At 45.8% G+C, this 12,332-nt stretch overlaps 1 protein-coding gene across 3 annotated transcripts in view; it reads left to right on the top strand.

Moving 5' to 3' along the window:
- Nucleotides 1-8,843, top strand: part of TAF15 (TATA-box binding protein associated factor 15) — a 78,700-nt gene extending 69,857 nt beyond the window's left edge. For 2 of the 3 annotated variants that reach the window (XM_068268662.1, XM_068268660.1), the window contains 2 exons: nt 248-344; nt 8,555-8,843. In XM_068268662.1, the coding sequence (XP_068124763.1) occupies nt 248-344; nt 8,555-8,684 (227 nt within the window). In that variant the 3' untranslated portion in view covers nt 8,685-8,843. Of the gene's footprint in view, nt 1-247; nt 349-8,554 lie in introns of those variants that run through there. The other variant, XM_068268661.1, reaches the window with a different exon arrangement.
- The last annotated feature ends 3,489 nt before the right edge of the window (nt 8,844-12,332 follow it).

Below are 12,332 nucleotides of genomic sequence, written 5' to 3'. Positions count from 1 at the left end.
GCTAATATGTAATTTTAATGGCAGAGCTTCTCAAGATTCTAAGATCTTTGGAGGGTTCATCCATGATAAAATGCTTGAGAAAGACACCCTAGCAGTGAATCATTGGAGGGCCATCATATATTGTTTTCAAGAATAGATTTTATCTGCAGATTGTTTCTAAGCACTGTAGTATTTTTTTATAAATAGCTGAATAAGTTAACCGGCAAACCTGAAGTTCTGCTTTTATAATTTTTATGATTCTATACAGATCGTGGAAGAGGTGGCTATGGCGGTGATAGAGGAGGATTCAGGGGTCGGGGAAGAGGCGGTGACAGAGGTGGTTATGGAGGAAAAATGGGTGGCAGGTAAGAATTTTCTGAACTTGAGTTTTCTGTAAAGCTGTCAGTCTTTATAGAATTTTGTCCTCATTGATTTTCTGTATTCATTTTTAAGCTAATCACACTGTTCAGAATGTTTCTTCAGTAGTTGGTTCTTTGGACCTTGCTTTGGCTCAAGGACTTGGGGCTCATTCAACCTGGACAACACGTGCACAAATGCAATTTTTGTGCATGTGTAGCGACTCACTGACATGCGTGTCACAACACACTATATTGGGTACATGGGCAGATCGGATTGACCCCGATGGGAAAATTCATGTGTTGTATGCTCGGATGTTCCCGCCACGTTACAACGCAACACACGGGAACTCCCACTATAGTGTAAATGGTAACATGAGAGTCTATGGACATTTATGTTACATGCGTTGTGCATCATTACTGACAGCACCGCACATAAGTGTGAATGAGCCCAAAAGCCCAATTTCCCTTATGAATACCACTACTTGTGCTGATGTGAATAAGCATCCGAATCCCTGTAGTGCCAGCTGCATTTTTCCCGTGCGCAGCTGGCACTACTTTTTCTTTCCACATTTTGAATTCGGAAGCAGCCTATTGATTTCAATAGGCTGCGATTCACCGTTCGAATTTGCATGCTGGGAAACACTGCAAACCGCCCCTAATGGAAACTAGTCCTTAAAGTGGACCTGAACTCAGTTTCCTCTCTGCTCTAAAAGATACGCAACGGCAGAATAACTGTTAAACAAAAAAAGTCTATTACAGCTGAAACAAATCCTAAAATATATCTGCACTGTTTCTACTTCCTGATTCATGGAAGCAGACCTCTTAACATCCTGTACTTTCAAATGAGCTTATCTGCCTTGGCAGTCATGTGACACAGGAGAGAGGTCAAATTCAAATCACAATCAACAAGTTAAACATGTTATCATACTGTGACACGATTTCAAAGAGGAACTCCAGTGAAAATTATGTATTAAAAAAAAGTGCTTCATTTTTACAATAATTATGTGTTTGCCCATTGTAAAATCTTTTAAATCTCTGATTTACATTCTGACATTTATTACATGGTGACATTTATTGTTGGCAGGTGATGTAGCTGCTGCACGTTTTTTTTGGTAGTTGGAAACGGCTGTAAACAGCTATTTCCCACAATGCAGCAAGGTTCACAGACCGGAAACTGCCAGGAGTATGTACTCAAGAGTTTCTTGTGGGAGGGGTTTCATCACAATATCAGTCATACTGCGCCCCCTGATGGTCTGTTTGTGAAAAGGAATAGATTTATCATGTAACCGTTATCCGCTACAGGGTATCTGCTACTGATTGGGATAAAAATTCTTGGTCGGAGTTTCTCTTTAATCCTGATCAGCTTTGTATGCTTTTTGTAATCTAATATTTATTTTTTAGCACCTCTTGAGGACTGCACTGCTTAAACCCCCCCTAGTGACCAGGCCAATTTTAGTAAAATTGGCCACTGCAGCTTTAAGGCCAAGCCGCAGGGCCGCACAACACAGCACACAAGTGATTTCTCCCCCCCCCCATTTCTCCCCACCAACAGAGCTCTCTGTTGGTGGGGTCTGATCGCTCCCCCCCCCCCCCCCCCCCATGTTTTGTGTTTTTTTTTTTTGTTGTTGTTATAAAACCCTGTTTCTTTAAATACCCTCCCTCCCCACAGCCAGCCAATTTTGGTGATCGGCTGTCATAGGCTTCTGCCTATGAGAGCCGATAGCACTCTTGTCCCCCAGGGGGACAGCCGTGTCACACGGCTGTCCCCAGTGCAGCGCTGCTGCTGATCGCAGTGCTGCACCAGACAAGACAAATAACATTTATATCGCGCTTTTCTCCCGGCGGACACAAAGCGCCAGAGCAGCAGCCACTAGGGTGCGCTCTATAGGCAGTAGCAGTGTTAGGGAGACTTGCCAAAGGTCTCCTACTGAATAGGTGCTGGCTTACTGAACAGGCAGAGCCGAGATTCGAACCCTGTTCTCCTGCGTCAGAGGCAGAGCCCTTAACCATTACACCATCCAGCCACCACAACAGACGGCGATCACGCCGCCTAACAGTGTCCCGAGCAGGAGATCCTGCAAAACAGAGCCCCAGGACTTTATGCCAATCAGCGTTAGGCGGTCCTGGGGCTGCCGCCGCGGCCACGCCCCTCGGCGTGACGCGGTCGGCAAGAGGTTAAAATTGCCAAGATTCACACATGAAGTTTTTTTATTTTTTTTTTATTTTTTTTTTTAAATTTTCACTCCCAGGGTCTGTAGTTCACACATAGTCTTGAAATTCCACCCCCAGTGTGAAATTAGGCCCTGGCATTTTTTTCTTTCCAGATCATAGGTGCAAAGGATGCTGGGGGATTGATGTCATAACTCCACCCCTAATGTCCATGTGATCTAATCTAGGAAGACAGACACCTGAAATAAGAATTATAGCAGACAGACATAAAGGTGGCCATACACTGGTCGATTTGCCATCAGATTCGACCAACAGATAGATCCCTCTCTGATCGAGTCTGATCAGAGAGGGATCGTATGGCTGCCTTTACTGAAAACAGACAAACATATTGTGAATCGTTTTCTGGCTGCGCCCCCCCCCCCCCTCCCCCGCATACATTACCTGCTCCGGCCGGCGCGAGTCCCTGCTGTCTTCTTCTCCGCTCTGGCTACTGAACTTCCTGTCCAGGGGAAGTTTAAACTGTGGAGGGCGCTCTAATGTTTAAACGTCCTGCCGGGACAGTAAGTTCTGTGTAGCTCTGGAGCCCGAAGAGGAGGAGAAGACCAGGGGAGCAGGTAATGTATTACCGCTGTATTGCGTCGGTCGTCGGGCATTCGAATGACGCACTCCCGACCCACCGGCGGCCGAGAAAAATCTTTCGCACGGATGGGTCGACGGGAACGGTCGATTTCGGGTGGAACTCGATCGTTATGTCAGCGGTGTGCGCGGCGATTTCACAGCCGTTTCGATCACTGCGATCGAAACGGCTGTATATCGGCGGGAAAATCGTTAGGTTTATGGGCCCCTTAAGAGAGGCTGCTGCAGTTTTCCTGTCTCTTGCCTGTGCTACAGTTTGTGAAAAGAGAAGTAATTTTGATCCAGGCAGACAACAGAGGGAGGGGCAGGGGAATTAACAGGCTGAAGAGGTGGGCACATTGCTTTCAGCTTCAGGATTAATAAGGAAGTGCTCCATCCATACCAGGGCTGTGGAGTCGGTGCAAAAATCCACCGACTCAGACTCCTCAGTTTAGGATTCCTCCGACTCCTCGACTCAGACTCCTCTAATTTGCATATTACATCTTGTTGATTGAAAGTATGTAACATAAAATTCACCTAACTGCCAACGCTTAGGAATTTTAAAAGACAACTGAAGTGAGGATATGTAGACATACATATGCCATAATTTATTCCCTTTAGTCATAGACTAAAGCTAGTCCTTGGTAAGAGAGTACTTGTAAAAGGTACAGACCGGAGCAAAGAACCTCTATCAGGCCCTGATGTGCAGGTACTCTTCAGGAAAATGAGGCGATTCTACCTCTATTACACATTCTTCATGCACAATCTGAACCAGGTTTATGGGCGATAGACAACACCTCTGTGTTCAATGTGCACCAACATTCTCAGTGGATTCTCTGCAGCTCTGTGTGGAGTGCATATGTAGAGTATAGTACTACTGTGTAACAAAGTAATCTGAGACAGATGAAATAAAAGTTTTATACATACCTGGGGCTTCTCTAGCCTCCTCAGGCTAATCAGGTCCCTCGCTGTCCTCCGCCACCTGGATCTTCTGCTATGAGTCCAGGTACTTGAGCCAGTCTTGCTTAGTTTGTATGCACACACTCCACCGCCAGGAGCGTACTGCACCTGCGCAGCACTATTGCGCAGGTGCAGAATGTTCCTGGCTGTAGGAGCAGCACGTGGCAGGACAGCGCTGACTGGCCTGAATTACCAGGACTCATAGCAGAAAGATCCAGGTGGCGGAGGACAGCGAGGAACTGATTAGTCTGAAGGGGGTTGGAAGAAGCCCCAGGTATGGATAAAACTTTTCTTTTCATCCGTCTCAGGTACCCTTTAATTAGTAGTCACCAACCAAATTTTAACATGTCAAATTATTTGATTTCATGAGCAAAGAGTGCAAACATTTGCATAAATCAGCATCAAAACAGAATTATTTCCATCCTCATTGACCATCTCTATGAGTGACACAGCTACACATCAGGCTTTATTCTTACAGCATAGATGTTCTTTAGTATATATGACATTCCTGTGTACACATCATATATACCAGCGGTGGCGAACCTATGGCACGCGTGCCGGGCCCGGCACGCGTAGCCTAATCTGCTGGCACGCCACCGCCTGCTTATGAACTGGCCGCAGCGTCTACTAGACGCCGCCGCACCAGTTCATATCCTGCAGTCTCCCGGGAGGCAGACCAGGGCTACGGCAAGATGGCTGCCGAAGCCTTGTACTGGAGACTATTTGTGTCTCCAGTACAGGGCTTCGGGCGCCATCTTCCCGTAGCCCTGCACTCTGCCTGTCAGCGGCAGCGCGGGAGACTGCAGGAGGAACGTCCGGGGGAGATGCGCGACAGAGCCCAGCCGAGAGAGAAGACTTCTGTCAGGTGAGTACATTACTTTTTTTTTTTTTTCAGGTAAAATGCGGCCCACTGTGTTATTTTCTGGTAAAATGTTTTGCCACATTTTGTTTATGTCCTGTGACATGCTGCCCACTGTGTTGGTTTTCTGGTGAAATGCTGCCCGCTGCGTTTGTTTTCTGGTGAAATGTGGCCCACTGCGTTTGTTTTCTGGTGAAATGCTGCCCGCTGCGTTTGTTTCTGGTGAAATGTGGCCCACTGCGTTTGTTTGCTGGTGAAATGCTACCCTCTGCGTTTGTTTCATGGTGAAATGTGGCCCACTGCGTTTGTTTGCTGGTGAAATGTGGCCCCCTGTTTGTTTTCTAGTGAAATGCTGCCCGCTGTTTGTTTTCTGGTGAAATGCTGCCCACTGCGTTTGTTTTCTGGTGCAATGTGGCCCACATTGCATTATTTTCTGCTGAAATGTTGCACATATTGCGTTTATTTTCTGGTGTCTGGGGTAACTTGCTGCATTCATTATTTACGGCGTATTCACACTACAGAACGTATGCACGAATGCAATTTCATGCATGCGCTGCCAACGCACAGTGATCGCACAGAATGCACGTTGTGGTGCGCTAAAGTGTGGACATCGGCAGCTGTACCCATCGGGGAAACGTATGCGTTGTGCGTTAAAATGTTCCCAGATGCGTTACAATGTAACGCATGGGAACGCACACCTGTAGTGTGAATGGTAACATGGAAGTCTATTGACTTTCATGTTACCATATGAATCTTACATTATGTGCGTTGCGTCAAAACTGACAGTGCAGCAAATAGTGTGAATGAGCCCTTAATGGTCATAGTTGGCTATATTTGCTGCTTTGGGGTTACGGCGGGTATAAATAGCATCATACAGTTTCTGCACACCCATGATGCCAATCCTCGTTTCACCACATCATGGCGTAAACACTGCTTTCTTATGCCTCGCTGTTACATCATTATGTTAGCTCCGCCCATACAATATCATGGCCACGCCCATTTTTCGCCGCGCCTCCCTTTCCGACTCCACAGCCCTGCTCCATACAGATATGAGTCTGTTCTATCCAATATAAAGTACCAAATGTAAACTTTATATGTTCATCTAACTGTACACAGTGTCTAGACTACATATATGTATTCCCATTCAGTTTTTGGTTTTTTTTCTGGAGGTGGTCTTAAGTCAACCTAAAGATACCTACAAAAAAGTTTTACTTTCTGCCAGCCTCCTGCAGACGGGCCATGCCCGCGCCATCCTGGTACGATCCTCTGGTTTGTCCCGCCGTGGGGGGATCAGCGGATCATCCAGCTACGTGCGGGCACAAGACCTATGTTGTCTTCAGGTTCCCTTTAACCTCCCTAGCGTTCTGGACGAGCTGAGCTCGTCCAGAGACGCCGGAGGTCACCGCTCAGGCCCTGCTGGGCCGATTTGAATAATTATTTTTTTTTCAAACGCTGCGTGTTTAACTCGATCGCCGCCGATCTGCGCTACCCAACGCGAAAGAGGCCCCCCGGACGCCTGCCGCAGCCTGGCCACATTGCATTATTTTCTGCTGAAATGTTGCACATATTGCGTTTATTTTCTGGTGTCTGGGGGTAACTTGCTGCATTCATTATTTACGGCTTATTCACACTACAGACGTATGCACGAATGCAATTTCATGCATGCGCTGCCAACGCACAGTGATCGCACAGAATGCACGTTGTGGTGCGCTAAAGTGTGGACATCGGCAGCTGTACCCATCGGGGAAACGTATTGCGTTGTGCGTTAAAATGTTCCCCAGATGCGTTACAATGTAACGCATGGGAACGCACACCTGTAGTGTGAATGGTAACATGGAAGTCTATTGACTTTCATGTTACCATATGAATCTTACATTATGTGCGTTGCGTCAAAACTGACAGTGCAGCAAATAGTGTGAATGAGCCTTAATGGTCATAGTTGGCTATATTTGCTGCTTTGGGGTTACGGCGGGTATAAATAGCATCATACAGTTTCTGCACACCCATGATGCCAATCCTCGTTTCACCACATCATGGCGTAAACACTGCTTTCTTATGCCTCGCTGTTACATCATTATGTTAGCTCCGCCCATACAATATCATGGCCACGCCCATTTTTCGCCGCGCCTCCCTTTCCGACTCCACAGCCCTGCTCCATACAGATATGAGTCTGTTCTATCCAATATAAAGTACCAAATGTAAACTTTATATGTTCATCTAACTGTACACAGTGTCTAGACTACATATATGTATTCCCATTCAGTTTTTGGTTTTTTTCTGGAGGTGGTCTTAAGTAACCTAAAGATACCTACAAAAAAAGTTTTACTTTCTGCCAGCCTCCTGCAGACGGGCCATGCCCGCGCCATCCTGGTACGATCCTCTGGTTTGTCCCGCCGTGGGGGATCAGCGGATCATCCAGCTACGTGCGGGCACAAGACCTATGTTGTCTTCAGGTTCCCTTTAACCTCCCTAGCGTTCTGGACGAGCTGAGCTCGTCCAGAGACCGCCGGAGGTCACCGCTCAGGCCCTGCTGGGCCGATTTGAATAATTATTTTTTTTTTCAAACGCTGCGTGTTTAACTCGATCGCCGCCGATCTGCCGCTACCCCAACGCGAAAGAGGCCCCCGGACGCCTGCGCAGCCTGGCAATCAGTGCCAGGCAGCGCTGAGGGGTGGATCGGGAGTCCCTATGACGCACTCATCGTCGTCGCCATGGGACGGGGGAAGCCCTAAAGGAAATCCCGTCCAGGACGTGATTTCCGGATGGGACTTCACGCCGGTGGCGATCGGAGACGCTGGAGGGATGCCACAGGGAGCAGCCAATCATGTAGCTACATGCTAAAAAAAAAAAAAAAAACAGGGCCAAAAAAACCCTCCCGTGGCCGTCAGAACGCCCAGCAGGTTAAGGCAGTTTCCATTAAAAAAAAAAAAATGATCAAACATGCCTAAATTTTAACTTTTCAGTCGGTCTGATTAAAGTCAGAAGTTAGTTGTGAGAACATCTTGGTGGTATCAAGCATCCCATTTTGGTGTCTCATTCTCTCACTGTTCCTCATGTGGCAGAAATGTAAATTGCCTCAAAGGTTATAAAGCAAGTGCTGTAAGGATAAGAGTTGGTATGTTCTTGATTTATATCTAAATGCTTTCTGTTCATGTCTGTTGCATGCTGATTTTTGCGCAACGGTTTTTCAACTGAATGGCTGTAAACGAAGATTGATATTATTACTGGCCTAAGGGCCTGTTTCCACTACACGCAGATTGGATGCAGAAAAACTGACTCCAACGATGCCTATGGGAAAAAAGTCATACTCTGTTTTTTGGTTGTTTTTTTTTTATGGCTGATTTTGTCTTGAACTAGATTTGATGCAATAATTGGATGATGCCACCTTGTGGTATTTCTTGAAAATCGCCTCCTCTTCCTCCTTTTGGCTTGCACATAGGTTTTTATTCAGTATTACTCTTCCGGACTTTCACAATGGCATTGCTACTGAAGTGGACTTACTCTGATTCGTAATTAATGGGGTTTGCAAGCTGTTGAATATGGGAAAATGTCTCATTACAAATTGTATGAATTTTGTCAGATTAATAATTTTTCTTGTATTTCTCTTTCACAGGGGTGATTTCAGAATGAACAGCGCAACAGACCATACTAATCTGAAGTTTATCTTGTCTGCTTTACATGTGGCCCTCATTGTGCTTAGACCACAAGTTACAGATTCTTACTTGATTTACATTTTGGTTTGATATTTACCCTATAATGTGATGATTTATTTTTTCTTTAGGCGAATGTTGGAAAGTAAAAAAAAAAAATTCTGACCCCCCTAAAACTTTAATTTGATGAAAATGAAAGTATAAATATTGCCAAAAGTGTTTTTGTAATACAATAAACAAGACTTGTTTTTACCCTGTATCTATTTTTTTTTCTGTGAAGACACTATAAAAAATTAATTCTGGTACAGATTGTTGGTACCTCTGAAGGAAGGCTTTACCATACTGGCTTAAAGGGGAAATGAACAAAAATTGTAATAATTGAATAAATATATAATACATGTATGTAAGATGCACCTTTGCTCCAGAGTAAGTGACTTTATTCTATGTGTAGATTTCACGGCAGAATTCCCCAACTCTGTTTTGTAGGCCCATGAATGACTAGTCCATTTTGCAGGAAACCATAAGCCTTCACAGGTTGGGTAATTACCTTCACAGTACAGCTGATCAACTACCTCTGGATTTCTATAAAAAAAATGCACTGTTGGTGGACCTTGAGGACTGGTTCTAGATTTAAAAAAAAAACAAAACAAAACAAAAAAACCTAGTCTTATGCTGGGCATACACGGTAAGTTTGTTTACTTATCAATCGAGCCGCTGATGGCTCGATTGATAATATACGACAGGTGCGATGACCCGCTGGATAGATTCCCCACTCGGGAATTGATCCATGTGTGGATGAGCGGTGACGCGCCGGCATCGAGCCCCTGGCTCGATACTGGCGCATAAACTTACCGTGTATGCCCAGCATAAAACCTGTCAGTAGAGGTCAAAACAACTGGATTAAAAATACACTAAGTGGCAGCTACCTAGTCAATTGTAGTGCATTTTACTCTAGGGTAAATGTACATATTATACAGCCAGGGAAACGTTCAACTGTGTATTAGTGCAGCAATCTGCCTTCCTTTGCCAACACAAACGGGCATGCTAGTATAAAGTTGATCCGAGATGAAAAACTAACTAGAACTATAACAAGTAACTTGTCTATATCTTATCTAAAGTTTAGATAGTTTACACAGCAAATCAAGCTGCAAACAGCTTCAACAGTTTATGATTATTTATTCCTGTAATACAATAAGGGCAGCCATGTTCTGTTTGTCACATTACACACAGGCAAGCTGATAGCATCTCCTGCCTGCAGCTTGTGACAAATTCACCCCCTTCTCCCCTCTGCCTCTGAAATCTCTGGCTGGTAACCTCCTCATCCTGCCCAGACTGATCTCCCATAAGGCCCCTTGCTACGGTGCCAAGGCACTGAAAAAGCTGTGGGCGAGGATTGTTTTGTTTATACAAAAATTAGAGTATTAAAACAAAACAAAGTATTTGGCTTGAGGAATGCCCTATAAACTATATGAAAGGAACACAATTATGCAATCAGTAAGTTTATCTCGGATCCACTATAATTCTAATATGTATAGTATTTTGAATGGTGTCTGCAGCACTTTACAATGTATATAGTCAAGGGAGGATTCACAATAGTCTGTGTGAAAAATTCCTATGTTAAAAACATTTTGATACAGTGGTTAAAAAAAAAAGTAAGCCTTAATTTCTGACTCCCCAAGCAGTGTAAAAGATAGTAAAAGCAGTCCTTAATAAAAGTTTTTGTTTTAATAATAGATCTTAAACACACTTGCCAGAATAGGGATTCTGCACTGTTAGCAGCTGCAGAGGTTTTGCTGTCGGACACTGTTGGGCATGCCGCTGCAGAGGTATTGCTGCCGATCGGGACCTGCTGGAATTAATCTATTTGTTTGTGTCCATTAGATTACTAGCTAGCACTACGCTAGCTAGTATTGTCTGGCGGCACCCCCGATTGGCCGCAATCCCCCCCCCCCCCCCCCCCAATTGCCCACTAGATACATTACCATGCTGGGTTCCAGCGATCTAGCAGCCTCCCGCTTGCTCCGTTGCTCACTATGGGGAGGACAGGGACTGTGCATGATTGCCATGTACGATCCTCCCCATTGTGAAAACTAGAACTTGAGCTGGATTTCATCAATATGGATTTGATCTATCTGACAGGATAGTAGATCTAATCTAAGTCGATCTGCTGCTGGTAGCGGATCGATGGCCATAGAGTTGCATTGGATCTAATGGTCCAATAATGCACTTAGATTGATTTCCAATAGATGTAATTCTGAAATCTATTGTAAATCTGTTCCTAGTGTGTGGCACACAGATTCCTTTCAGATTTGACTTGACAGGCATCTGACAGAAATCTCGTATGATGGAATCTGCTGCAAATCTATAAGTGTATGGCCACCTTTAGCTAGTCTCTGACCTGGAGTAAAAAATGTGGCAGTGGTGCATGGCCCTTACAACCATTTTGCGAAGATATTCATTCCTGGCTTCTGAAGCTAGGCGACCCATAGGCACCAGAGTGATTTCTCTGACGCCGTATGGTGGTCTCTTGCAAGAAGCGAGATTTGACGGGCAGCTCGCGCGAGCTCCCGTCGGTAAACACAGCATGCCCCAGCGATCAGCCAGCAATTTTAGTACTTAAGGATTATGTATTTATACAGTGCTTACATATTGTGCAGAGTATAGTCTTGTCCCTTAACTGTCCCTCGGAGGGGCTCACAATCTAATCCCTGCCATAGCCATATGTCTCGGTATAAATCCTGTGGTGTATGTATCTTAAGGTGGCCATACACTGGTCGACTTGCCATCAGATTCAACCAACAGATCCCTCTCTGATCTAATCTGATCAGAGAGGGATCGTATGGTGACCTTTACTGCAAACAGATTGTGAATCGATTTCAGCCTGAAACCGATCACAATCTGTGGAGCTGCTGCCCCCCCCCCCCCCCCCCCCCCTGCATACATTACCTGTTCGGCTGGCGCGAGTCCCCTTGTCCCCGCTGTCTTTTCCGCTCCGGGCTCCAGACCGTTCCTGCAGCTACTGAACTTCCTGTCCAGGGGAAGTTTAAACAGTAGAGGGCGTTCTACTGTTTAAACTTCCCCTGGACAGGAAGTTCTGTGTAGCTGCAGCTGGTCACCGCGGAAAGAAGACAGCGGGACCAGGGGACTCGTGCCGGCCGGAACAGGTAATGTATACCCCCGCTGTATTGCGTCTGGCATTCGAACACTGCTATCGACGCACTTCCGGCCCGCCAGCTATCTTCCGCACGGACGGATCGACTGGAATCGACGAACGATCGATTTTGGACGAAATCGATCGTTCTGTCAGCGGTGTGCACGGTGACTTCACAGCAGATTCGATCACTGTAATCGAGTCGGCCGTATATCGTCGGGAAAATCGTTAGGTGTATGGGCCCCTTTAGTCTAGGGCCAATTAAAGGGGAAGCCAATTAACTTATCTGTATGTTGTTAATAAAATGTAGGGGTTTTTTAATTACTAAATAAAAATATCAGCAGCAATGAAATACCGCCAAACCAAATCTCTATTTGTGAGAAAAAAAGGAGGTAAAATTCATTTGGGTGCTAAGATGTATGACCAAGCAATAAATCGTTAGCTGTGAAATGCTGAATTGTAAAAAATGGCTTGATCACTGGGGGGGGGGGGGGGGGGGGGGGGGGGGGGGGGGGGGGGGGGGGGGGGGGGGGGGGGGGTGGGGGGGGGGGGGGGGGGGGGGGGGGGGGGGGGGGGGGGGGGGGGGGGGG

Source organism: Hyperolius riggenbachi, chromosome 2, assembly GCF_040937935.1.
Source record: "Hyperolius riggenbachi isolate aHypRig1 chromosome 2, aHypRig1.pri, whole genome shotgun sequence".
In the NCBI taxonomy this organism is placed as follows: Eukaryota; Metazoa; Chordata; class Amphibia; order Anura; family Hyperoliidae; genus Hyperolius; species Hyperolius riggenbachi.
This window is presented reverse-complemented; position numbering and strand designations above follow the sequence as displayed.